The sequence below is a fragment of the Myxine glutinosa genome, chromosome 4 (genome assembly GCF_964187855.1).
Source record: "Myxine glutinosa chromosome 4, kmMyxGlut1.1, whole genome shotgun sequence".
NCBI classification, from domain to species: Eukaryota; Metazoa; Chordata; class Myxini; order Myxiniformes; family Myxinidae; genus Myxine; species Myxine glutinosa.
Genome location: NC_136264.1, coordinates 117,166,118 through 117,194,104, shown reverse-complemented (window position 1 = coordinate 117,194,104; position 27,987 = coordinate 117,166,118). Strand labels below are relative to the sequence as shown.

Sequence of the window (27,987 nt, the reverse complement as noted above, 5' to 3'; positions counted from 1 at the left end):
CCGAAAGATGTTAAGTTACTTGTCCAACACTACAGGGCATTCAGGGCATTCAATTATTTACTACTAGCAAAAGTACCCGGCGTTGCCAGGCAATGCAGAGTCACTTTGTGCTGGAAATATGAAGAGAAGGGGAGGGGGAGAGGAGCGGGGAGAGGATAGGAGAGGGGAAGGGAAGTGGGAAAGAGGAGTGGGGAAGGGGGGAATGCAATGGGGATGGAGAGGGGGAAGGAGCTGGGGATGATGGGGGGTGGGGGAGAGGATAGGGAAGGGGAGACTGGAGGGCGGGCAGATCATAGGGGAGGGGGAGTATGGTGTCGAGAAGGGTGAGTGGAGGGAAGCAGAAGGAGGTTGGGGGGGGGGGGTCAGAGAGAGGAGGGGGGGAAACAGATAGGTGAGGGGAGAGAGGCAGAGAGGAGTGGGGTGGGTGGGAGGGGAGGAAGGACAAAGAAAAAGAGAAAGGAGTGGGGATGTTGGGAAAGAGAATCATATGTTACTAGTGGGGTCACCCGTGGGTATCCCACGGGCATGGAGGTGTATTGTTGCGATCGGTGCAGTCGTTTTTGCGGTACCTGGGGCAATAACGTTAGGCGGGAGTCCAAACCTGAAAATGCTGGAGACCAAAGCTGAAATTGGAAAAACAATAAGGCCTATTTTACTCCAGGGGGTCCCAGGATTACCTACCAAAAATTTCGTTGCGATCGGTTCAGCCGTTTTTGCGGTACATGGGAACGGACGGACGGACGGATAGACAGACGGACGGACAGATAAACGGACAGACATTTGGTGAATTATAGTAAGATGCTTTGTGACCGTATGTGTATGCACACAATGTACATGCACACAAGCACACACACCGGATTAAGCCTTGCGAGAGCCGGGAAGAAAAAATATTTTCGGGTCGGTGTCAGCATGAGTGCCACCTCCAGGGCACAGGTTGTCTGAGGTTGAGGTAAGAATCTCTTTTCTCTCCGGCTTATTTAGATTTAGAGTTGAAGAGATATATTAATAAAATACTTTTTTATATTTTCTTCATTTAATTGACTCCATAGGCGTAGTTTGACTTCTCTATTTGGGTGGGGGAGGGGGGCAAGGGCTTAATATTAATAATGGGTAGCTAGGTCTGACTTCCAAAATTACCGTTTGTTAGTGTAGTTCAGTGTCCGTGAAATCACAAATAGAGTTTACGTTCATTATTGTTAGTCACGTTTAAATACTGGATGTGTTTATCTCAATTGTAAACTACTGAAAAAAATTAAGGTGGGGGCATTGTGCCCACTGACCCCCCCCCCCAAACTACACTGGTGATTGACTACTAAAAGTACCCGCCCATCCCCAGCGATGTAAAAAGCTCGTCATGGTGGTGGTGAGCATAACCACAAAAGATAAGTCAGGCAGTTGTCCGGGGAAATTGAATGCATCATGTTGCGCTAAACTTCACCAAAGGTGGCGCTATTCACACGAATTGGCCCATCATTTTTGGCAATATCGCAAGTCACAAACCCCTTGGGGAGGGGGATATTGTTTCGTAATATCATAATAATATTATACTATTATCATAAAACAAAGTGTTGTTATTACCATCGCCTGAGGAGAGGGTATTGCATTTGAGTCCATTTGTTTGTCTGTCTGTTTGTTTGTCCGCACAGAATAAATATGATTTTCTCTGCAACCGTTGGTCCGATTGACAGGAAATTTTCACCATAGGTGCAACTCCACCTGTATAATTTTTTAATGATAATGATGACGTTATAGGTCACGTGGTTTGGCCGCCATCTTGGAAAAACCCAAAAAATTTGCACCTCTATATCACCGAGAGCGCTGCATGGAAAAAATTGAGACATGACTCATTGTAAAGAACTCTCCATGGGGAATAAAATATGTTAATGATGATGTCATAGGTGCCTCCATTATGACGTCATAATTCGACAAGTACAAAACTTCATCCAATCAAGATGAAATTTATTGAGCGCCACGTCGGCATAAACTGGTGGAGAAAAAAAATATATGATGACGTCATCGGTCACGTGGTTTGGCCGCCATCTTCGAAAAACCGAAAAACTTTGCACCTTTATATCTCCGAAAGTGCTGAATAGAAAAAATTGAGACATGGCTCATTGTAAAGAACTCTCCATGGGGAATAAAATATGTTAATGATGATGTTATAGGTGCCTCCATTATGACGTCATAATTCGACAAGTACAAAACTTCATCCGATCAAGATGAAAATTTCATCCGATGAAATTTCTTGAGCATAATCTAGAAATAAATTAGTTTAGAAAAAAAATAATTATGACGTCATCGGTCACGTGGTTCGGCCGCCATATTTGTTTTAACACAAAAGCCTTAAAAACCACTGAAAATACATCCTGGCGAGGGTTTGCAATCTTTGATTGCTCTTTTTCTTGTTACTATTGTAATGAGAAGTGGCTTTGGAAAAATCCCACAAAAAGCTCCTTGGAAGAACTCCACGTTAGTGGCAGAAAGGGTCATGTTATTAACATTAACCCGTGGAGTACATGGACTACAGTATATCTATGATCAGGCTCCCTCGTCGACATAATAAGCATTGACTGATGCCCGGATTCCTCTAAATTTATTTCGGTTTAGTGTTAAACAGCATTAGCGACTGTTTAAAAAGGTAATCATACGTGTTTGTGGTTTATAATATTTTTACTTCTGGTATGGGTTGCTCCCACAAAAACGCCACGATAAGCTATCTATACACATTAACATGGCATTTGTTCAAGGAGGAAACCCCTTGGGGAGGTGGGATATTATTAGTTTTAATATTGTTTTGTGATAACATTAATATTATGCTTTGGTTGTTAGAAGTGTTCTTAGAAAAGCTCCACGATAAAGTTATCTTAACACGGATATACACCTCAACATGCAACCCCATTGGCGGGGAAAACTTCCTTGGTGGAGAAAACCCCCTTTTTGGAGGGGGGCAAATAAATTTGCTACAACCTTCATTATGTAACCCTTAGTCTTCTTGTCAAGTTTGGTTGAGATTGGATAAGTAACGACCGAATGTATCGCGGTCAAAAATCGTCAGGCAGACAGACACCAAATTGCGTATTTTAGTATGATGATGATAACCCACACACATATAAACATGGAACCCATGGCCCCCCTTCCGCCATTCACTCACTCGGAACTCACGGCAATCGTTTCTCTGCTCACTCACACTGAACAATTCACGGCCCTCCTTACACCGTTCACTCACACAGAATATCTCACGGCCCTCACAACGTTCGCTCACACGGAACTCGTGGCCCTCCTTATGCCGTTCCTCACTTGGAACTCATTGCCCTCCTTACACCGTTCACTCACATGGAACATCTCACAGCTTTTTTACACCGTTCACTCACTCGGAAAAACGAACAGCCTTCTTCATACTGTTAACACACACGGAACATCAAACCGCTCACGCACCACTCACTCACACGACTCACTCTGCAGTTTTCCTTGATCACTCCCTCATATCACGATATTTTAGGAAGTCTCAGCAACAATAGTTGGCATTGGTTTTGGTGTGTTTTTTTTTTTGGTTGTAGTCGAGAGTTGACAGTTGCATTGACAGCATGGTGAGAGGTCTCTCGAGGTAGACAGAGTTTGTTTGTTGTTCATACTTTCACGTCCATATGTTTGTACCTTCGCCACTTGCATGCTTGTGCCTTTGCCATGTGCCCATGTATGAGATGGTGGTGCAATGCTTACTTGAAGTCATGGAGGGAAGAGTGCAATTGAACACTTTCTGGAAGACAGTTCCACAAAAGGGGAGTGGGGTGAGGAAGGGAACAAAATAGTGGAGGTTTGTGGTAAACCTGGATTTTGGGGGTTTTACCAGGAGGGTCTAACTGGAGAATATGTATTCTACAGAGGGAGAGAGATTGGTGGAGAGGTCGTGCAATAAAAACAGAGGTCACCAACATCTCTGCAATGTTTGAGCAATAGAGCTTGTGTGTTTGGCCTCATCACAGGAGATGCCAGTAATGTTTATAACTTTATATTCCACAGAATACAGTAGAGACAGATGTGATTCTAGGGGGAGAGGAGAGCATTACTCCATTGAACTATGGATAAAGGCCTTGTACTGATTTTTCAAGAAAATAGCTTTTAAGGACATAACATTCATTTTCATTTTTACAGTGTTTGTGATGAAACAAAAAATGTTTAAAAAAATAAGTTTTACTTCATAGTTTTATGTTTTTTGGGAAATGACTATCTCAGCGGTGGTCTATGTTCTTGCTAACCATACCTCTCTTTCAACTGTTCGCAGAATACTTTGGCAGGAGATCCGTGTCATGAAAATGCTGCATTCGTTATCTCCCGAAACTTCACTCTGATTGGCTTTGAAGAATCTGGCATTGAAGTCGTTTGATATTTTGGTATTTTCATGGTGGCTCAGTGGGGGAGAGATCCTCTCAGCCTCCTCTCGCTGAAGCTAACACTGGCTCAGCAGACCAATGAAACAGTTGGGAGGCCAAAAGACACACCCAGTGACTGTGTTGGCTTCTGGAACACAGGGGAAATGTGGCGATTATTTTACGCGTCTTAAAGCTGCAGTCATTGCATTGACTGGGTACTTAAATTTTTCCCTCGTTATTTGACTTGAATTTATCTGAAAAAAAAACATAGGGAAAAAAGAAAAGCAAATTGTGAATTTTTCTAGCTTCAGTTATTTGTGTATGTAACATTTAATTTATTTCACTAGATTCATGAGTCAGGTTTTAGTCATTGCAATTGTCTTTTTCAGTTCTCCAGTGTTTGGCACTTCAAGCTGGAGAGGAAACTTGCTGTCGAACGTTATAGTGACTTCTGTGAGCCTCTGGCGGAAGTTTTTGTTTAAGGCGGGGCTTGCACCTGTGTCAACCCATCATGTTCTACTGGTTTCTTCTAATCCCCCAATTTCGACTTCAATTTTGGGGTCCACCCGCTTTTTCATTCATGAGAAGTCTGTTCAATGGACAACGTCAACTTCTGGGTCTAACTATTTGTTGAAAGAGAGTAAACGCCTGCGTTCGGACAATGGGAACTCAGATAAAGTTAAGGAGGTCAAAACAGGCTTGTTTCACATCAGCTCCACGACTACAAACTTTGGGGAAACATATCATCAACTTGCAAAGCATATCAACAGTTACTTCTGGAAACACAAAGGTGCAGTTGTTCCTGCAGCAGAAAAGCCTGCTAATGAAGGGGTGGTCAGTGATGGCGAGTTAAAGGCACTTCGCTCTCATTTCAGCACAGGAGAGTTCAGCAAGTTTAGGTAAGTACCTGTTTCGGTAAAAACAAGCTGATTAGATTTTGGTTCAAGTCCAGATGCAGATCCGGCCTATCAGTGGTACACAAAACATAAACTGTTCAACTTGGCGGAGGTATGCGCTCTACCAAGTGCTATTCTAATTTGTAAATGTGTAACATTTGCTGGTTGATTCACCATGAAAAACAATTATTAGGGTTATAATAGAGCATACAAAGGAGGATTGCAACATTAATAGTGACGACATCGGTAATTTTATCAGTAGGTGGATAATGTCATGTGTACCAGACCTTAAAAATAATGTCGCAGTCTAATTTTGTATCCTTAAATACCAAATGAAAAAAATGTAGTTTGTCTAATAATAAACTTCCCATTGGAGCTTCTGCCATTCATTTTGCTATGAACATGAGAATTGCTGTATTTTATTGTGGTGTTTTGCTTTGATTGAGTGAAATGGTTGATAATACAGACTTGGCATTTAATATGGAATATTTTTTTTTTCCTGACTTGGGTTTACTTTCTTAACTCAGTATATCAATCTGGTGAGTTTCTTTTACACTTTGGTGATTTATTTGTTAAAAGAACCATGTCACTGATTGTCTGTCGCAGCAAGAAGTCAACAACAGGATTATATCACAGGTGGCGTGGCAAAATGTACGGACAGGTGCATTTGATGATTGGCTTCACAGTCGGATATACAAGGGTTGTTGCATTCTGTATTAGTGGTAAACAACTGCTGCACGTCTCCAAAAGTTATTGCCGCTTCCTCTGGAGATGGTCCGTCAACTCGACAATGCTGTTTGTCATGGAGTGGTGGCTTTACGAAATTACGGCATGAAACAGCGTGCTATTGCTCGGCAGTATGGCATCACTCAAGGTCAGGTGTCAAAGATCCTGAAACGAAATGCTCAGAGGGGTGTCCCTACTCCAATACCGAGGCCAGGACGTCCCCGCAGAACCACAAGGAGGGATGATCGCCAGCTGCACCGGTTAGTCCGCAATGGCCGTACCAAGTCAGCTAATCGGCTTAGGGCTGAGTGGCAGCAACTGACAAATGTGCCTGTATCCAGAAGGCTAGTCAACCAACGACTGGTCCAAGCAGGCTATCGTGCCAGGCGTCCCCTGAGAAAGCCACGGCTGACCAGACAACACCACCAGCGCCGATTGCAGTGGGCCAGAGAGCACCGTCAATGGCAGCCAGGACACTGGAATCGCATGATCTTCAGTGACGAGTCTAGATTTCTGGTCTATCGTCAAGATGGCCGCGTCCGAGTGCGCAGACAAGTGCATGAAGCCTACAACAAAGATTGTATAGTGCCAAGAGTCCAAGCTGGAGGTGGTGGGGTGACCGTTTCGGCTGCTTTTCATGCAGGGGGCAAAACTGACCTGGTTGTTCTGAATGGAAACCTGAACCAGTTCAAGTACAGGGCTATTCTGGAAGAAACATTGCTTCCATTTGCTCGTGCAGCCTTTCGAGGAAACTTTGTCTTACAAGATGACAATGCACGGCCTCATCCTGCTCGCATGATCCAACTCTTTCTTGCTGACCATGGTGTAGAGCATATGGAGTGGCCTGCCATGTCCCCGGATATGAATCCGATAGAGAACTTGTGGGCAGAATTAACGCGTCAAATCGACCACTTGGACCAGCAGCCGACCTCTGTGCGTGAATTGCAGCAGGCTATTGTCACTGCATGGCAAGCGATTCCTGTCCAAACCTTGGCAAATCTCGTGAACAGCATGCCTCAACGTGTACGTGCTCTCCTGAATGCTCGTGGGGGTTACACGAAGTACTGGACTGTAATTTTACTGTCCGTAATCCCAGTCGTAACTTAACTTTTGTTTTTGTTATAAAAAAAAAGTGGCTAATGTGCAAAATAAAGAGATACTTCTGGAAAACGTACAGAGGTTTAACCACAGTACTGTCCATGAATTGAGTTCGATATCAGTTTACAGCACTTTCAAGGATCAATTTATTTATTTCGAAATGTCAAATGTGGTTTTTGCTTCTTTTAATGGTCACATTAACAAAATCTAGAATAATTGCAACATAATTCCAATGAACTTTTGGTTCTAAGACATCTTGAAAAGTAAGTTCACCCCCACAAAAAAAATATTCCATATTAAATGCCAAGTCTGTATAATTATTGTTTTTATGTGACTTTTAATTTAGTACATGTATGATTTTTATTGTTTTGTTAAATAATTATTTATTATTTTCAATGATAGTTAAATTAAGTGGCTGGTAGGATGGCCTAAAGGTGCACGCACTCTCTTCTAAGCTGTCAAGTGCGGGTTTAAATCTTGGCCCATCTATAAACTGCCATCCCGTTGTTTCATGGGCAGGGTGATTCATCATTGTTTGTGCCATCGCTTGGATGGAAGTTAAACTGGGTGCCCCATCTGCCAGCATAAGTTGGGGACCTTAAAGATCCTACGGGGTCCTTCACGAAGAGTAAGCAAGCTATCGCCGGCACCTTGAACAAATTCCAAATTCCTGCCCGAACTACTGCTGGGTAGGCAATGGCAAACCATCCAGTATAACACCTTTCTAATAAACTGTTTCAGCAGCACTGACACTCTAATGAAATAACAGACCAAATACAGCATTGTAGTATCAGTAGAAACACAAATAGACAAAGATGGACTCATAATGAGGAACCTGGATATGATTTGGGTTTCGGCTGCTACTCCTCTCCCCTCAAACCCATCCCGGCGCAGCAAGGTGAACCTTCCAAAAACTATTTGCAAGATTAAGCCCTCCATAGACAAAGAAAAATAAAGAAAGAAGGAGAGATGGAGGACAAGAATAAGCCATGCACACTAACGGAAAGGGCCACCAAATATGTCATAAACAAATGTGCAAAACAATTACTAAAGAATACCTGCGTAGAACAAGGCTGATCCTGAAAACACATCTTTCTCCAAAGAACAAAACCACAGCCATAAACCAGTTCACAATACCAGTACAGCTGTGGAATAATAAACTGCCCACAATCAGAAATCAATAAACTGGATATCAAAACAAGGAAACTCTTTGCATCCACAAAATTTGTTGTTTTCCTCATCTTCCAATAAGGGTGTGATAATAAGGGGTGAGGTCCGATAGCACCAAGCTCCTGCCCTGCCTTGACCACGATACTCGTCCACTCCCTTCTGTCCTCAGCCAACTTTCTCCACACTCCAACTACCCCACCTTACTTATATCCATCCTCACACAATCCTCCCATCTCAACTGCGGTCTTCCTCTTTTCCTCCTACCTTGTTCCCTCAACCTATCCGCTCTCTTTGCCATTCTCTCTTCCCCCTCCACACCAATTGTCCAGCCCATCTCATCCAGCATTTCAGCTATCCCCTCGTCAAGCTCATCTGCAAACCAATCGCCTCCTTCAGTTCATCCATTCTACTTCTATCTACCCTCTTCACTCCCACAATCTTCCTGACCCAGTTGTTCTTGCAAACTTGCAGCCTCTGTTTTTGTCTCGTCTCTGTGTTAGTGCCACCATCTCCAGACCGTAAAGCTAAGCCGGTGGTACACAAGACATCAGAACCTTTCCTTTCAATCTCCTTGAAGTCTTTCTGTCTGTCATTACACCCTCCACCGTCCTCCATGCATTCGCACCCACCTGAATCCTCCTACGTACGTCTGCCTCTGACTTACCATCTCCAGTAACTGTTCCACCCAGATACTCGGGCCTAGTTCCTTGTCTGATCTCCTTCCACTCTAACCTGATATTCATTTCTTTTCTCTGCTGCCCAAACCACATAACCTCTGTCTTCACCATGCTTATTTTCAGCCCATGTTTCTCAAATGCCTCCTTCCACTCCCCCAGTACTTCCTGCAACTCCTGCCCACTCTTCACTACAGCAGCTAGATCGTCCGCATACATTATCCTCCCAAAAAGATCTTTCACGTTTACTTTCCTGCTTACAAGCTCCATCACCATGATAAACAGGAGTGGGCTGATGACGCTTCACTTGCCTCAAACCGATGTTCACATTGAACTTCTCTGACATCCCAGGACCAACCAAAACTCTTGCCTTCGTTCCCTTGTACATCCTTTCCACCAACCTAAATTCTGCTTCTAGCACTCACATTCATCTCATTTCGCCATTACCATCTTTCTGGGGCAGTGTCATAGGTTTTCTCCAGATCCACAAATCCCAATGCTATTTCACCTCCAACCTCTTCTCCACCAGCTGTCACAGTGTGAACATCCCATCTCTCATTCGCCTACCCTTTCTATACCACTTGTGCTTTTCTCCTATCTCCTTCTCCACACTCTTCCTTATCCCCCCGTCCAGAACCCTCTCCAGCAACTTCATGACATGACGAAGGAGTGTAATGCCCCTGTACGTCCCCAGATCTTGAACATCCTCCTTACCCTTCTATATCAGCACAATTAACCCTGTCAGTCCACTCCTCTGGAATTGACCCATCTCTCATACATACTGTTATGAATTTTGTGGTAGAGTGATATATAGATCAGGTAGATCTGTGTAGGTATCATGCTCCGATTATCGTGATAGGGAACCCCACATGTAATTTTGTTTAGGCGGTTTGTTCGCATAAGTGTATCTTTGTGATCATACAAGGATGATCCTTGTGCTAATTATCGTAGGGATTATACTAATTCCCCTGTTCGTGAAACCTTGTGATCTATCCATTGTCCCATATGGCACTACACCACAGACACTAGTCAGGCCCAACAGCCCACGCATACTAATTAAATCCACCTCCCTCCTCCCTCCCCCGTCCCCCCCCCCCCCTCCCGCAATAAAACTCACCGGAAGAACAGGCAGGAAGCGCCCACGCATTGCGCCAACATGGCGATAAAACATTGAGGCCATTGATAAAACATGGCCATTGAGCCATTGAGCATGGCCTGAGGCCATGCCCACCTCACGATGGATTGGTCAAGGGGGTTTGATGGGGAGATCATACCAATGAAAGACCAGAGTAAGTAAGGACTTGTGATTGGCCAGGGGCAGAGCAAGAAGCAACGAGCTGATTGGTGGAAGGAAGGACCGATGACATAACACCATGGGCGATAAAATAACTCGCTGACCGGCATTTTTGGCCCCCTCTCGTTCTGGGTCCCTTCGCACCCGGACATCCTTCTCTTTGCCTTGGACTCTCTTGCCTTCTCTCTCGATTGCCCCTTACGCCTTCCTCCGCCATCGACTCTCTCCTCTTGGTTCCGGACATCGTGAGCGATTGCACGTGTACGAGGGCGGCAATCGAGGCTGGGGTGAGAGGGACGCCCAGTGAGGCCTAGCAGTGTGCAAACGAGGCGGATTGAGGCCTACTTCCCGTCCACACCGGACCCATGTCCGGAGTACGCCCTCGGACTGGACGATCGCTGCCAAGGCGCCAATTGAGCTGTGTACACGATAACCTACACATTTATTTTCATTCCTTTTATTTATCCCTGTGTATGTGTGCAAGTCTGGTGTGTGTCTGATCCCAAATTAGGTTTTAGTTTCATCGTCGCGTTTCTCTTGTCCTGGAATTCCGTTCGAATAAATCTTTTCATTATTTTCCCCTGTACATTTTACATCGGTTTTCGCTTGAGTAAATTTCCACAGGTTTGAAGACTGCCGGCGGGATCCGTGAGGCAAGTGAGTTTCAGCATCCTCATCCTCCTCCTCCTTACCCTCCTCCCTCCCCACGTGCATGAACTCTGCCATATTTGAACTAAACGCCTTTGGAGTTAAAGCTTGCTTAGCTAATCTGTTTCCTGGTAAAGATTTTAATCGCCAGGAACACGACAATACATTCACCAACCTCTTCATGCACCTCACTCCGACTTCTCCTACTGCAATTATTATCTCTGTACACACCTCATCAATGTCTGGTGCCTTTCCCTTTTTCATCCTCTTCAATGCCATCCACACTTACTCTTCTGTGATCTCCACCAACTCCACTTTCCCCTCATAACTTGGTAGCTCCAGCTCACTGTTGCTTCCTTCCCAGTTCAACAGCAGTTTGAAATATCCTTCCCACACCTTCAATACTGCACCCCTCCCTGTCGCAGTGTGTGTATCCTTCATAACTCCAAAACCATGAAACCTAATTGCCCAAAATTCTGCATGCATACTAAGGGAACTCCAAGTGAGTTCATGAATGAAAACTGGGTATTTGGGTAACTTTAAACACCAATTCTGAAGATAATTAATGGGTTGCTAATCAAAAAATGGCTTATCCTTGGTCAGCCCACTTTCCCCTCACATGGGTCTTAAGCCGCCATTTTGTTTCTCCTTATCCTCTTGGTAAGCCGTGACGTAACGCGCACGGTTGGACCCGGAAACAGAATTATGCCGTGGTGCATTACGTCACGGCTTACCAAGAGGATCACAACAAGACAGGAAGCCTAACAGCGGTGAAGCCAGGCTTGTAAAATATTATAAACCATAAACATATTATTAGCTTTTTAAATAGTCGCTAATGCCGTTTATAACATTAAACAAAGAAATTTGGAGGAATCCCGACATCTGTGAAGTAAGTTTTACTTACAGAACTGAGCGAAGATCTATTGTGATCAATATACTCAACAAGGGTTGGGTAATAACATGATCCTTCTGCCGGGCCTATAAGTAATGTGTCGTTGGAAGACCAGTAACGCCAATGCGTTCGATATTTGATAATCATTTTAACAATCGGTTTGTTTGATTTTCACAATGAATGAAAAACGTAAAGGTAGAGCATATCGATTGTGATGTCCTCTTGGTAAGCCCTGACGTAATGCGCCACGTCATAATTCTGTTTCCGGATCCAATCGCGTGCGTTACGTCACACTTACCAAGAGAATACAAAGCGTTCACAGTCTCCGTGGGACTACACTGAGTATAACGAGTGGTTACATAAACATGTACGACCTTGAACAATGAACCAAGGAGCCCATTTGGCATATTGATGTTTTGTTGAAGTCTAAATAACCTGATCCATCTTGTTTTTTATATTAACAACATTGTGGTATCAGTCTATGTGGTTGCTGTGGCCTTGTACGTGGTGAGCTCAGTACACCTTGTTTGTGGTCGCGGCCATTGAGCACGTGACAGTTATTTATTCCAATTAAGCAACTTCACCACTGTTTCTCTCCTTGAGCTGCTTCTGCGTGTACGCGTCATCTCCCTCCCATAGCTCTCGGCACACCCCTTAATAGCTCATCATGCAGTTCCCATGGTCCCATGGCCCAACTTGCTCGGGCATGATTCCACTTGCTTGGACGAATGCTTGCTTGCTCTGTGACGCACTTGTGTTATTGTCCAACCTGACTGCTTATGCGAGTTGCATGCTGTTTTTACTATGATTACCAACCGAGTTCACATTTCTCTATGCTACATCTACTTGATTAACATTGCAAATACAAAACGATGCTTCAATGAAGCAATAATAATAATCATCATGCATGTACTAAATTCTAAGTCACATAACAATAATCACTGGTCAACAGACAAATTGGTTCTGACTTATTTTCAACTGTTTCTAACTAATTTGGTGCCCATGAATCCGAATCTGACCGTAAAATTTCGCTATCACGTAACCTTGACGTAGTACATCAAAAGTGTTGAAAAAATATTTAGAGCAAGCAAATTTCTTGATTAAGTCTCAATAAGTCTATTTATTGTCGCAAAAAATAATATGAACTTAAAGTTTTTATTTACATCACATAAAAAAATGTAAATCTCCAAAAATAATATGAACTTTATAAAATATCACAAAAAATAATATGAACTTTAAGTTTAAATTTACATCACATTAAAAGTGCTTCTGAACTTTACTTTTGCGTTTGTAGGAGCAATCACTTTCACGCTGTAAAGTCCAACAGTAGTCGCCCATCATGTTTGGATTGAATTGGCCTTGATATCGAGTCTCCATGATGGCAATTTCCTGGTGAAACCTTTCTCCATGTTCATCACTGACATCGCCAAGATTTTGTGGAAAGAAGTCCAGATGAGAATGGAAGAAATGTATCTTGAGTGACATTTGAGCACCGAGCACCTGGTAACTCTTCAACATCTTGTCCACAAGCTCTTCATAATTTGGTGCTCGAAAATTTCCAAGGTTATTGTTAGCAAGAGCCACAAAGCTATCCCAAGCAACACTTTCCAGCTCAGATAGTCTCGTTACAAAGTCCTGATTAGTGAGTACAAGACGAATTTCGGCTGTGGCTGATATTCCTATGGTATACTGGTTCTCAAAAACTGGATGTGCTAGTGAAAATTGGATATCACAATCGAAATCTACAGGTTCATGTTGGTTAGAATCACCTCAAAATATACTAGAACCATAAAACTTTTAAAATTTTGTTGACCAGTGTAATAACTGCTTCATGAACTATGTACTCTATCAAAGAAAACATCACTATAAAATACAAAATTCTCATTTTCCTAATAATGTGATTATCCATGTGAAGTGTACTGCTCATGATTAATTTTTTTTTTTTCAGATCTGGTAGTAAATTACATGAAAAGGAAAGTGTAGTTGGAATTCCTGTTGTTCAAGCATTGGTGGACCTGCAGGGCAGGCAGTTTGCTAAGAAATCCCTGGCCGTTTTGAGCCCGGGCCAGTCACTCAGAGATGCCCTCGGATATTGGACTTCAAGAATAAAGGTGCCATCATTGTATTTGTCTTTTTGAATTTTACTTTGTTATTACTTATTTTGTTTCATTTCATTCTTTTCTTTTTGAAGTGAAAAAGACAGTGTGAGGTGTGAAAGTGATTGTTTAGCTTTGTCGAGATGTCTGCAAGTGTTTCAATTTGAGTGCTATCAATCCACTTTTATTCATTTATCCTTAAATGCCAGTTAATGATCTCAATAGTCTTTATTTGTTTTACACATAACTCTATCTCTTGTTGAATTTGTTTGTTGTTGTTGCTGAAATGTGAGAGATTTAATTTTCCATGCCTCTTTTCTGGAGTTGGCCGAAAACTTACACCAATGGACTGTTGGTTCCTTCATAAAATGTTTGAAAGTGTAAGTTGCAATGGCAATTGTGCTTTCCTCTTAAAAAATTTACATTGTCATCTATTCACTACTTGGTCCATTGTGATATGTACTAACAACAACAGGCCAAAATAACTTTTGTAACTTTTGTAACCTTGTGCTATTTTGTACATATTATTTTAATTTAGATTTTATATTATATGCAACATTGATTATAAAATAAACAAGCAACTTAAGATATCATGGGGTGTGCACAAGAGAGCAGTTTCGATTTTACATGATGATTGGTTAAAATAATTTGCAACGCAATAGGGTTAGGCCTATCTATAAGTCTCACTAATAAGTCTCACTCAGTCTCCTGTTATTATTGTGTCAATTGTTGTAAGTGTAATATACGATTTTGCAAAATAATAGTTCATATTACAGCATTAGAGTAGCCTGGTGTTGGCTTAGCGGTTAGGGTGCTGGCTCGGGATCCTAGGATCCTGAGTTTGAATCCCGGTTGATCGTTGAATTAACGCCAGGGTTGTTGACTCAGCCTGTCATACTTCCGAGGTCGGCAAATTGAGTACCAGCTTGCTGGGATGAATGTGCCGGTGTGTGCCCCGGTTTAAAATAGGTACACCGTATCTCTGCGTGTCGTAAGAGGCGACCAAAGGGTTGGCCTCAGGAAGGGCATCCGGCCATAAAAACATTGCCTCAAAAAGGGAACCATGATGATTGCCATGGGGCCCACAAGGATAATCCACACTCTAGCATGGAAAATGGCCTTTTTTTTTTAAAAAAAGGGGGAATTACAGCATTGTAGTATCAGGAGGAAAAAATGTATTATTTTGCAAAATAATAGTTTATAGTGATATACGAGTAGTATTGTATAATATATAATTGGGGGAGGGTAGGGGATTATCCAATTGAATTATATGTGGAATATTAAGTTGGTTCTTTTTGTGGAGAATATTTGAAGGATCGTCCACCATTTCCCAGACTGCTGCAGAAATCAAAATCTTCCCTTTTAGAAATCAACTCTTGAAAAACCTCAAGTAAGCCAAAATGAAACTGAATGCACTGTGGGAAAGGTAAACAAACCAGGACCAGAAAAACAACTGCCTGATTCTGCCGGATCATTAAGCCTAAGCATCATAGCTGAGATACCTGCTGAGAAGGCACTGGAAGAGAAGGTCCGCAAGATTCGACAGCAACACGCAAAGGTGAGATTCTCTCATGCTCCAGCACTCCTTTCACGGCTGCTTTCTTTGATTCCTTATTCCTCATCTAAAAAGTCAGTTTTTATCCATGTAACCTGACTGCTCTTTCAGATAGGTGTTTATTCAATTGGCAGGTGATTGCAAGGGCAAGCGTGGATGGACGTACTCGTGCTCTAGTGCAAGCTCTGCAGCGTGCTCGTAGGTCAGACACCCAGATGGCACGTGCCGAGGAGCTGTGTGATCACCTGCTGAATTTCAATGAGGCAGCCTCTGTTGCCGTAAAGGTGTTATTCCTTTTGTTTGATCTTGATCTGTTTATATTATCATTTGAGTTCCATATGGTTAATAAATAAGCATGCGAGTCTGTTAAAATAATTGTTGGACCTGCCTTTGCATGATTAAGCTTTGAAGGCAAAAACGGTACTGTCCAGGACTGCTGTTGATGTGGCCTCGTGACAATACGGGACTTTCAAAATGACGCAATCTGCCCCAGAATGCTTTGTGCAAAGAATCTCCTGAAGTATATTGTGCATGCAAGATGAGGATTGTTCGCTAAAATGGCTTATAAAGCATCCAAAATAAATCGACCGTACATGGAAAAGTACCTGAGAGAAAGGGGTATGCCTCTGCCCAACATAAGAGGTGGTGACCTCTCTCGGCTCGCCGACAGGGCTGAGATGTTGCAGCTGCCCGTATGGCAGACTCCCAACTATGTTGACCGGTGCACCACCAGAAGATCTGTATATGGGCACATGCTGACCAAACCCACGACAATCACTAACCCTCCTGCGAGCATGGCAGGCTTAGTGATTTATTCAATGGGCGTCTGCAATTAGAAAGACTATGCTGTGCATCATTACCAACAAAGTAATGGTTACCAACTCTTTGACAAAGGACATCTACAGTCTTGGCCAAAAATATTGGGACCCTTGCACTTTTTTCAATAATGCATCATTTCTTTCAGAAAATTGTTGAAATTAAAAAATATTTTGGTATCCACATATGTATTTCTTTAGTTTACAGTGGAGCAAAACAAAAAAAGCTGAAAAAATTACGAAACATTTGCTTATTCCACACAGAAATCCTAAAATGGCTCGGACAATATTATTGGCACCTTTTAGAAGTTGTTTGAAATAATTAAATTTCAAGCAGGTGATTCTCCTTCACTTTGAAATTGAACTATCCTGTGGTGAGTTCCAGGCACCTGCAATATAAAAATCACTCATTCAACCAGTTTAAATAGAGAAAAGGAGTCATTCTGCCATTTTGTGTCACTGTGTATACCGCAAAGAGCATGGAGAAAATAAAGGAAACCAGAGAATTGTCGGAGGAGGTCAGACACAAGATTGTAGCCAAGCATGGACAATCTCAAGGCTACAAGTGCATCTGCAGAGACCTCGATGTTCCTGCGTCTACCGTATGCAATGTTATCAGGAAGTTTAAGGCCCATGGCACTGTAGCCAACCTCCCTGGACATGGCCACAAAAGAAACCTTGATCAAAGATTGCAGCTAAGGATTGTTCGAATGATGGAGAAAGCACCTCAATCAACTGCCAAATAGATTCAAGCTGACCTTCAGACACAAGGTACGACAGTTTTAACTCGCACCCTTACTCAATAAAATGGGGTTCTATGGTAGGAGACCCAGGAGGACCCCATTGCTGAGAGAGACATAGGAAAGCCCGACTGAAGTTTGCCAAAACTGAACAAGCCACACACATGAACAAGCCAAGATCCTTCTGAGAGAATGTCCTGTGGACAGATGAGCCCAAATTAAAGCTTTTTGGTAAAGCATATCATCTCTATGTCGACAGAAAACAAAATGAAGCCTTCAAAGAAAAGAACACTTTCCCTACAGTCAAACATGGAGGAGGTTCAGTGATGTTTTGGGGTTGCTGTGTTGCCTCTTCACTGGGTGCCTTGAATGTGTGCATGGCATCATGAAATCAGGAGATTACCAAGGCATTTTGGAGCGCAATGTTCAACCCAATGTCAGAAAGCTGGGTCTCCGTCGAAGGTCATGGGTCTTGCAGCAGGACAATGACCCCAAACACACTTCAAAAAGCACCTGGGAATGGTTCAAGACAAAACGCTGGACTGTTCTGAAGTGGCCAGCAATGAGTCCAGATGTAAATCCCATTGAACACCTGTGGTGAGATCTGAAAACAGCAGTTAGGAGAAGGCACCTTTCAAATCTGGGAGAACTGGAGCAGTTTGCACAAGAAGAGTGGGCCAAACTGCCAGTAGAGAGGTGTAGGAAGCTCATTCATGACTATAGGAAATGCTTGACTGCAGTTGTTATTTTGTCCAAAGGCTGTGCTACCAAATATTAAGTCTCGGGTGTCAATAATTCTGTCAATGCCATTTCTTTTTATTTTCTGATTTAAAAGGATATAATAAGTTCGAAATCAAAAACAAAGGTTGTGTAATATTAACAGTGAAGTAAAGAATTGCCGATCCCAAATATATTTGTCAATTTCAACTTATTTTTAGAGAAAATTGTGGGTTATTTTTAAAAAGTGCAATGGTGCCAATATTTTTGGCCACGACTGTGCATGGCGTTTGTGCCAGCTATATTTACGTGAAACCCAGATGTATCAGACAGACGTCTCTGAAGGAGACATCAGACAGACTTCTCTGATGGAGGCATGTACCATATCTAGTTTGGATGCTTCTTAACAATGATGGAAAGGTCATATCTGAGGCTTGTGAATGCACAGGATAAGTTTAAAATCAACTTTTAAAATGGTGATATTTACTCTTTTTGTGGGTGCGAGTGGGAGCTGTGAGGGCTGTTATAAATATGTGTTAAATAGACAATTTGACATTTAGATTTCGCCCTCAAGCAATGGCAAGTTAAAAGTGTCCTGGCTAGCGGAAGTGTCACTAAAAATGCACACAGCGCATGCGTGAAAGGCCTCGTTTTTGTTCGTCATTTTGAAAGTCTCCTATTGAACATGTGAAAGGTTTTTAATTCCCCTACCTCTTCCCTTCCCTCACAACTCTGTCACATTCGTCATTCTTACCCTCATTCACATCCTCTCCCTAGCTGTGTTCTTTTTTTTTCTTCCAAAAAAATGATAAATACATTATTGTCTCTCATTCTTCGTTCAGTCCTTCAGACATGAAGTCCCAAAACGATTTCTTCTTTGCTCTTGTGTCCATTTTTCCTTCTCCCCCCACACTTTCAACTCAAATCTTCTACTTGTCTTTATTTTTTCTATCTTCTCATTTCCAAATGCCTTTCTCTTCTTCCCTTTCTTGCTATTTCAGTCTTTGACCACTCGCAAACCCGTGCCCCATCTCCCATTGTGTTCATACAGTGCTGTCTCTTTTCTTGTCTTGAATCATCCTTTTTCCATCCCAGTCTTAGTCTTTCTGACCTTGATCCTGAAAACAAACCTATTTTCCAATGAGTGTGGGATCACAGTGGTTCACCCTTTACGTCAGTGTACTTCCCGCATCGCCTCCTACTGTACCACGTTCATCTGTGTTTGCGCCGTTTTCCTTCCACACCCCGTTCCCCCCCTAAACCCAACATTATCTGTTTCACAGAATCATTTCTCCCACAGGATGTCCCTGATTTATCTGTCTCTCACCAACTCTTAGCTCCTTGGTTTAGACAGGCATGAACCCCATCCCGGTGGGAGAGATGCAGTTTTACATCAATAATTCAATTTCTCACTGTCTGTGTATGGCTTCCAACCCCTAGAACCTCCAGGAGTACCTTTGGCAGCACTTTCCTCTCTGCAAAACACATCTTGTTTGTCTGCGTGCTGTAAATTTATATCACTCTCTTGGCAAACATGGACCACTTTTAACAACCAATGCCAAATGTATTTTCCACATATGTGGTTATTTCAACTGTCACCATGTCAATTATCTGGAAGTTGGAACCTCTTTCACCACCCACAGCACAGCACTGCAGAAAAGGACTTCTGTGACTCTATGAGCCCGAACCCAGTCTGTGAACTTTCCAACCTGGATTTCTTCCAGTGACAAATCCTTCCTTCTGGACTGCTTTGCTTTCCAAACTCTCAGCTAGTGGCATCCAAGGCCACCACATCTCATGGTTTGCTGACTTTATCTCCTCTCATAGTAAGCACGTTGCTTTCAATGGGATCCTTTCATCTCCTCTCCCTGTGGAGGCTTGAATGCCCCAAGGCATACTTTTGGATCCAGTCCTGTTGCTAATCTTCATCAATGATTTTTCTGATAACTCTGAAAGCCTTTATCTTTTGGCTGATCAACCCAAAAGGGTATCTCTCTTGGTAAAAGAGAGATTAGTTAAAAGGTATATCTCTCTTGGGTAACTGCAAATCCTTCAGTATCAGAGTGTCCCTCCAAAGCTAGTTGCTGACTGGAAATCCTCTGGATATTTTCTATCCCCATTAACCTTCTCCAAGCCTATCCCTTCCTTTCCAGGTCATTGTGTTTTATTCCCTATCCCTCTGTTTTCTTCTCTATCTCTTCTCTATTCCCTTCTCTATTCCCATTTTTTGTCCCATTGCTGTTTCTTCCCTGGTTTTCCCTTCCTGTTCTTTCAACCTCTTTGTGCTGTGTTTGAGCTTTTATCCAGCTTTGTTCACCTCCTGTGTCCTCCCCCTCCCCCTCCCCTTACTCTCACATTCGTCTCCTCATGTCAATTCTTCCTCCAAGTATCTCTTGCTGTACTTCCAACTGCATTCTGGCTGTCCTATTTTGTTATGTTCTTTTCTGTGTTCCAGCTGTTCCACAAGCCTCTACTTTGTTCGAAAAAAAATAACAATTTTTGGTGGTGGTCCATAGTAATCTCCAATGGAGATCTCCTATTGTTACCATTCTTTCACCTGCTTTTCTTATTACCCTTGCAGGAGGAGAGGGTATTGCATTTGGGTCCGTTTGTCTGTTTGTTTGTTTGTCTGTCTGTCTGCTTGTTTGTCCGCACAGAATAAATACAATTTTCACAGCAACCATTGGTTCGATTGACAGGAAATTTTTCTTGGGCGCCAGCTTGGAAAAACTGAAAAACTTTGCACCTTTATATCGAGGAAAGAGCCGAATAGAAAAAATTGAGACATGGCTCATTGTAAAGAACTCTCCATGGGGAATAAAATATGTTAATGATGATGTCATCGGTGCCTCCATTATGACGTCATAATTCGACAAGTACAAAACTTCAAAAAAAAGTGCGATGTCAGGATGAGCCTCAAGAAATGGCAGCAAATGAGGTCTCAAAACTTCATTGACATAACGCTGACTAGTGAGATTGCCTTCGATGACGACCAGAGGTGTCCTGAAATGGGTGGAAATGCCAGCCCATTCCATCACACTGGGTCCTCCCCAACGATTGATCTGGCAAATACAGCATGATGCATACCGTTCCCACCCTTTGCGCCAATTCCGTTGACACCCATCAGCAGCATGGAGACAAAATCTGTACTCATCGCTGAACAAGACTGCACTCCACTGTTGCTGTGTCCAGCGGCGATGCTGCAGACACCATCTTAGTCTGTTCCGCCGATGCACTGCATTGAACACTGGACCTCTGCAAGGACGTCTTGCCACCAGGCCCCGACTTCTCAAGCGCCTCCGGCTCCGCACAGTAGAAACACTGATGCAGTTGTTGTGGCGACCTTTTGTCACTGCAGCTGTTTGCGTCACAGGGCCGAAACGATCACGAAGATGCTGCAGCACAATCCAGCGGTCTTGGTTTGGGGTGGTTACCCGTGATCTTCCTCTTCGTGGACCATCATTCACAGTTCCAGTTTCACCGTAATGCCTGGCCAGGTTGGAAATTGCAGGCTGTGAGCATCCAAGACGTTGGGCAATTGTTCGCTGGCTTACACCAGCCTCAAGCATCCCAATTGCCCTTAAACTCACAAGATCTGCCAGCAACCCTCTGATGGTTAAACTGCCGAAATCTCGGCTCTCTGCTCACCTTCACTCTTTCATTCCTCTTTTCTCCCGCCTCTGGAACAAACTCTCTCACTCCCTTCAATCCCACTCCTCCCTCCAGGTCTTTAAAACAGCTGTTCACCACCATCTCTTATCTTCCCCCATCCAAAACCTCGATCTTTTCTACCCCCGCTAATTCACCCCAGATCCACCTTGTTTGAAATTCCAACTTCTTTCCTGGAAGTCCTGGCAGTGTCCATATGTTTTATACCTCTCCCACCGCCCCCTTCCCATGCCCCCCCCCCCCCCCAAAACCCTCGCCCTCTCTCAGATCTCTCGATGTCTCCATGTCTCTCGGTCCCTGCTCTCAAATGTTGTGTTTGTGTCCTTCCCCCTCTCTCCCCATCTTGTCTACCGCTCCCGATGTTATATGTTTTATGTGTCGGTTTGTCTTTGTGTGTGATTAATGTTCGCTCTTTCACGAGCCTCGATCTTGTATACAAAAAAAAAAAAAAAAAAAAAAAAAAAACGTTGTTCAGATGTCAGGCAAGGAATCTGAATTTTCTTGTTGTTTTCCCTGTCAGAAGCCTCTAGACTCTAGAGTGACTATAGACAGCAGTAAATGAATGTCTAACCACGAGAACTGAAGGATTACATTATGAGGATTAAAGGGAAAGATCCCTATGCAGAACCACTCAAGCATGTCATTGTTGATCAACCAGGTGATTGAAGTGAAGTTCCCGTTACATAATCAGCCATTACAATTGAAGATACATGTTTGTAAAGCTGCATATTTCAAAAAATGAAAGTGATAAGTTTATTTTGATGTTCAGTTTATATATATATATCTGTGCAGTGTTGTCCTGTGTTGTCACTGAACTACTCCCTCAAACTTTTGTGAAATCGTACCAAACTTCTGGTATGCACCTATCTCTCCTGTCCGTATGTCCTAAGGGTATTTTTTCTGAAAAAGTTTCCTTTTTTTGGGGGGGGGGGGGGGAATTTTTTTTTTTTCAACTTCAGTTGTTTATAAAATGTGATATCACGTATATTACAAATACATTTGTGCATATGATTGTTTGAATTATGATTGGTGTAAACCATGGAAAAACAGCAACTCAGGTACAGTCATTTATCTATATAGCTACATATCTGGGCAGTGTCTGTTGTCACTGCACTACTCCCTGAAACTTTTGTTTCCGTGGTTGTGAAGTGTTTTTGATAACGTGGTGGTGGTTTTGAATCACGTGGTGGTGAGGTATTTTGAATTATGTGGTGGTGAGGTATTTTGAATTATGTGGTGGTGAGGTATTTTGAATTATGTGGTGGTGAGGTGTTTTTAAATGACGTGGTGGTGAGGTGTTTTTAAATGACGTGGTGGTGAGGTGTTTTGAATTAGTTGGTGATAAGGTGTTTTGAATTACTTGGTGGTGAGGTGTTTTAAATTACATGGTGGTGAAGTGCTTTGAATTACATGGTGGTAAGGTGTTTTGAATTATGTGGTGGTGAGGTGTTTTAAATGATGTGGTAGTGAGGTGTTTTTAAATGACGTGGTGGTGAGGTGTTTTTAAATCACGTGGTGGTGAGGTGTTTTGAATTAGTTGGTGATGAGGTGTTTTGAATTACTTGGTGGTGAGGTGTTTTAAATTACATGGTGGTGAAGTGTTTTGAATTACATGGTGGTAGGTGTTTTGAATTATGTGGTGGTGAGGTGTTTTAAATTATGTGGTGGTGAGGTGTTTTGAATTACGTGGTGGTGAGGTGTTTTGGATTACGTGGTGGTGAGATGTTTTAAATTTGGTGGGGGTGAGGTGTTTTAAATTTGGTGGGGGTGAGGTGTTTTAAATTATATGGTGGTGAGGTATTCTGAATTACATGGTGGTAAGGTGTTTTGATTTACATGGGGGTGAGGTGTTTTGGATTACGTGGTGGTGAGGTGTTTTAAATTTGGTGGGGGTGAGGTGTTTTAAATTACGTGGGGGTGAGGTGTTTTGAATTACGTGGTGGTGAGGTGTTTTAAATTACATGGGGGTGAGGTGTTTTGAATTACGTGGTTGTGAGGTGTTTTAAATTACTTGGTGGTGAAGGTGTTTTGAATTACGTGGTGGTGAGGTGTAATCATCCCAAACTTCCAGTCTGCACCTTCCCCTCCCGTATATATGTGCTGAAGATTTTTTCTTTGAATTTTTTATTTTCAACCTAAATCGTCAACCTAAATTGCCTATAAAAATGTAATATCACAAACACTACAAATAAATTTGTGCAAAATAATTGTTTGTATTATGATTGGTGTAAATCATGACAACACAGCAACTCAGGTACAGTCATTATCCTCAGCTAAAATAAGCCCGTGCCTCAGTAACAACGCGTGGTGAGGCGAGCGTAGCGAGCCGAGCCAAGTTATTATATTCATATATACTAGGGCATTGCCCGTACTATATCTATATCTAAAATTATATCCCCCCCCTCTATTTACATGAAATGGTTTGGTCCAAAGCGAACGGCTTGCGAGTACGGTGACAATCCCCCCCCCCTCTATTTACATGCAATGGTTTGGTCCAAAGCGAACGGCTTCCGGAGTTTGGTAAAGAAATCGCCATCGCGTGCACAAACGCGCAGGAAAGCGAATGAATCGCAAATTCGGTTTTATTAGTTTTAAAACATAGTTTAACGCCAACATAGTTTGCAAACGTGAAATAAATGAATACGCTCTCAAATGTGCCATCCGAGGCAGAGTGTGTCCTCCACGTTCGGCACACGCGATCGTTCGCTGCTCTCTGATTGGTTGAATCGTTTTTTGGACATAGCTCGGTAAGTAATTGTCCGATTAATATGAAACCTTGAAAAGGCACATCCTCGGGTCCCCAGCAATATACCTGGCAAGTTAAAAGTATATCGGACCCGTGGTTGTCGAGAAACAGCGGTCACAGACAAACAGACGTACAGACGTACAGACGTACAAACGTACAAACGTACAGACAGAGATTACTGGAATTATAGATAGATATACACACACACCAGACAGCCCTGAGTTTGATTTCAAACACACACAGCCACCAAGCTTTTTGGAGAGCACTGTTGGTACCGATTATGCCAACTTTGTGATGTCACTTTTATTTCTGAACTCACTGGAGCAACAAAAGAGGAATTTCCTCCTCCCCATGGTTGCCAACTGATGGGGTGATCCATGCTCAACCCTTTTAATTCTGAGCAGCAAGGACACAGCGCATACTTTGTCTTTTTCTTTTTAAAGTCTTTGGTTTGATTTGGTGAGGGTCTGAATTGAACCCGCCGACTTTCCAGACTCGAGTGGATGTTCATTCATGAGGCCTCCAAGCCTGCGTATTTTGTTGTTCTCTGACCATTCCATGCTATCAAATGGCATTCTTTTGGATATGTCTGCTAGTTATAACTTATATGCCGTTTCTGAACAAAGCTACTTTTCGCACAAAATAAAATGGTTAAAAGGTAAAATTATAATATTTTTATCATAATCTATCTATAATTCCACTAATCTCTGTGTGTATGTTTGTTTGTATGTTTGTATGTTTGTATGTTTGTATGTTTGTCTGTGACCGCTGTTTCTCGACAACTACCGGTCCGATATACTTGAAACTTGCCAGGTATATTGCTGGGGACCCGAGGATGTGCCTTTTCAAGGTTTTAAATTAATCGCAGAAGTAGTTACCGAGCTATGTCCAAAAAACGATTCAACCAATCAGAGAGCAGCGAGCTATCACGTGTGCCGAACGTGGCGAACAGACTCTGCCTCGGATGGCACATTTGAGAGCGTATTCATTTATTTCCCGTCGGCAAACTATGTTGCCGTTAAACTATGTTTTAAAACTAATAAAAACTAATTTGCGATTCATCGTATTCATCGCTTCACATTTGCGACAGTGAAGACTTCACTTCCGGCAGCCAATCACAGGACGCGTTGTTGCGAGCCCGAGAGCCTGCGCCATTACGGTTCGTAATTCGATTTCTTCCGGAGAAAATAATAATTTCTCGATTTCTTATGCGCATTATTTCTCCCAATTCAGTCAGAGCGAAGGGCGGAAGCGAAGAGCGTTGTTTTTTTTGTTTACGGGCGTACGGGCGGGGTAGAGCGTACGGGTAGCGTTTTTTTTTTTTTTTGGCAAGGAACGGGCACCCACGTACGGGCGAGCTATGGCGATTTAGCCGTTCGCCGTTCGCTTTGGCGTTGCGAATGGGCCAAACCATTTCATGTAAATAGAGGGGGGGGTTCTGTGGTCGTTGCGAATGGACCAAACCATTTCATGTAAATAGAGGGGGGGGATTGTCACCGTACTCGCAAGCCGTTCGCCGTTCGCTTTGGCGTTGCGAATGGACCAAACCATTTCATGTAAATAGAGGGGGGGGATATAATTTTAGATATATATATAGTACGGGCATATATATAGTACGGGCATGCCCTAGTATTACATATGACGGTATGTAAAAAAAAAGCCCATCAAAAGCCCGTATAAAGCCCGTCAAAAATGACGGGTTGGAACAGTTTATTTGACAGTACAGCCGTGTGAGCGTGCCAAAGTCTGAAGCTTGGGCCTAGTGTCGGGTGTACTTGTACCTTTTTTATTTATTGGACCATCCTACAGACGTAAATGAACACTCGGTTTACTCTGCGCACGTTGCACATCACGTGCAGCAAATTTCATCTCCCTGCGCCTTGTATTTATTGTGATTTAAAAAAAACGCTTCTGTGCACCAACCATGAGGCTCTGTTTGGAAGCCACCGTCTACAATTCCAACAGAAGAGACATAATTACTCTTCTTTTGGGTGTTCGGGGTCTTTTGGGACCCCTGGGTCATTTGGGTCTTTTGGGTGCTCAGATTATTTTGCGTCTATGGGATATTTTGGGTCCTCTGTGTCTTTGGGGTCTTTTCGGTCTTCTGGGTCTTTTCGATCTTTTCAGTCTTCAGGGTCTTTTGGGCCTTTGGAGTGTTTAAGGGTATTTTGGGTCTTTTGGATCTTTTGGGTCTTTCGGCGTAATTTGGGTATTTGTGGTCTTTTGGGACTTCATGGTATTTTGGGTCTTTACTGGTCTTGGGGTCTTTTCAGTCTTTTGGGTCTTCAGGGTCTTTATGGTCTTTTGGGAATTCTGGGTCTTCAGGGTCTTTTGGGTTTTTGTAGTCTTTTGGGTCTTTAAGGATCTTGGGGTCTTTTGGGTCTTTTGCATCTTTTGGGTCTTTGGGGGTATTGTGAGTCTTCGGTTTATTTTCGGTGTTTCGGGTCCATGGGGTCTTTTGGTCTTTGGGGTATTTTGGGTCTTCAGAGTCCTTGGGGTATTTTGGGTCCCCTGGGTCGTTTGGATCCTCGGGGTCATTTGGGTCTTTTTGGATCATTGGGTTCTTTTGGGTTTTCTGGGTCCTTGGGGTCTTCTGGGTCCTCGGAGTCTTTTAGGTCTTTTAACTGGTGGACACACAGTCGTGTTCAAAGATTGCCCATTAAAACCCCACTCAAATCTCTCCTAATGCGCTACTCAAAGCCTTTAAAACCTACCTTTATGAAGGGGGACAGACCTCACACAAATACACAAACATACAAATACACAAACACAGAAATACACAAATACACAAACACACATTGTGTTTCATATGGTAGGTAATATTTACATTTGACAAGATTGATTTGACATTTTACTGTTGTTATTATCGACGTAGCACGAAAAGGTTTGATTTAAACTTTTTCCTTCAGAACTACTTTTTACACTCCTTGCTGACAGCACAGTGCATTAATTTTCTGGTAGAACAAAGTGGTTAAATATTTAATGCTGACCTATTTTGAAACAGCATCCTGGATTCTTGCACCAGAAGGACTGAGCTTGTACATCACAGCTTTGTTGCGTTTCACAGCCTGCGGCTATCTGTATTCCATGAACCTTGGGTGTTATTCTAGTGCCAGTGCCAGGCCTTTCTTGTTTTGTGCAAAAGAGCTTTTCTTCGAAGTTCGTGCAAGCATTTAGTTTGTGGCTTTCCTGAATACAGGCCCTACAAACCTCAATGCAAAGAGAATGTGTTTGTTGACGACCTTGCTGCTGGCAGCTTGAATTGAAGCACATTTACCTTGAAGGCTTGTTTAATTTGGCAATTTGCTGCACTGCTGGAGATGTCGGAATACCTTTGTACAGTAGAGAAACTCCAATGCATGGACGTAATGTTCACTATTTTCAGCTGGTTATTGAATAAAAACCTCTTCAAATTAATTGTAATGCTGCCTAAGTGCATAGGAGCATAGAAGGGAATGCTGATTGTGAATCGTGATGTTTGTCATGATTACATAAAATGGTGTGTGTACGAGGGAAGTAAGCACAGGTTTCTGTCCGTTATTGGTTTTTAACTAGAGGTAGATAATTTATTTGTTGCATTTCCACAATTTTTTGCAATTTCCCCCCCCCCCCCCCCACCCTCCCCCCCAAAAAACACTGCCGCTCACAACTGAATTGTTTTGTTTTGGAACCTTTATAGCTAAAGGTATAAATCTCAAAGTCACCTGCACCACATATAAATTACTTTAAAATACCCCGTGCACACGAAGTGAAAAGCGTGGTTCAGCAATTGGGTCATTTTATCTGTCTGTCTGTCTGTCTACAAACATCAGTTCATGATCGAGGAACAGATTAATTTAAATTGAATGTTGTATATTGAATACGAATCAGAACATGAATTG

General features: G+C 42.7%; 1 protein-coding gene across 3 annotated transcripts in view; it reads left to right on the top strand.

Moving 5' to 3' along the window:
• Window positions 1-27,987, top strand: part of LOC137425111 (calcium-independent phospholipase A2-gamma) — a 161,472-nt gene that overhangs the window by 1,961 nt on the left and 131,524 nt on the right. For 2 of the 3 annotated variants that reach the window (XM_068113209.2, XM_068113210.2), the window contains exons 2-6: window positions 4,283-4,585; window positions 4,760-5,269; window positions 13,717-13,879; window positions 15,231-15,422; window positions 15,554-15,703. In XM_068113209.2, coding sequence (XP_067969310.1) covers window positions 4,470-4,585; window positions 4,760-5,269; window positions 13,717-13,879; window positions 15,231-15,422; window positions 15,554-15,703 — 1,131 coding nt within the window. In that variant the 5' untranslated portion in view covers window positions 4,283-4,469. The remainder of the gene's footprint in view (window positions 1-4,282; window positions 4,586-4,759; window positions 5,270-13,716; window positions 13,880-15,230; window positions 15,423-15,553; window positions 15,704-27,987) is intronic. The other variant, XM_068113212.2, reaches the window with a different exon arrangement.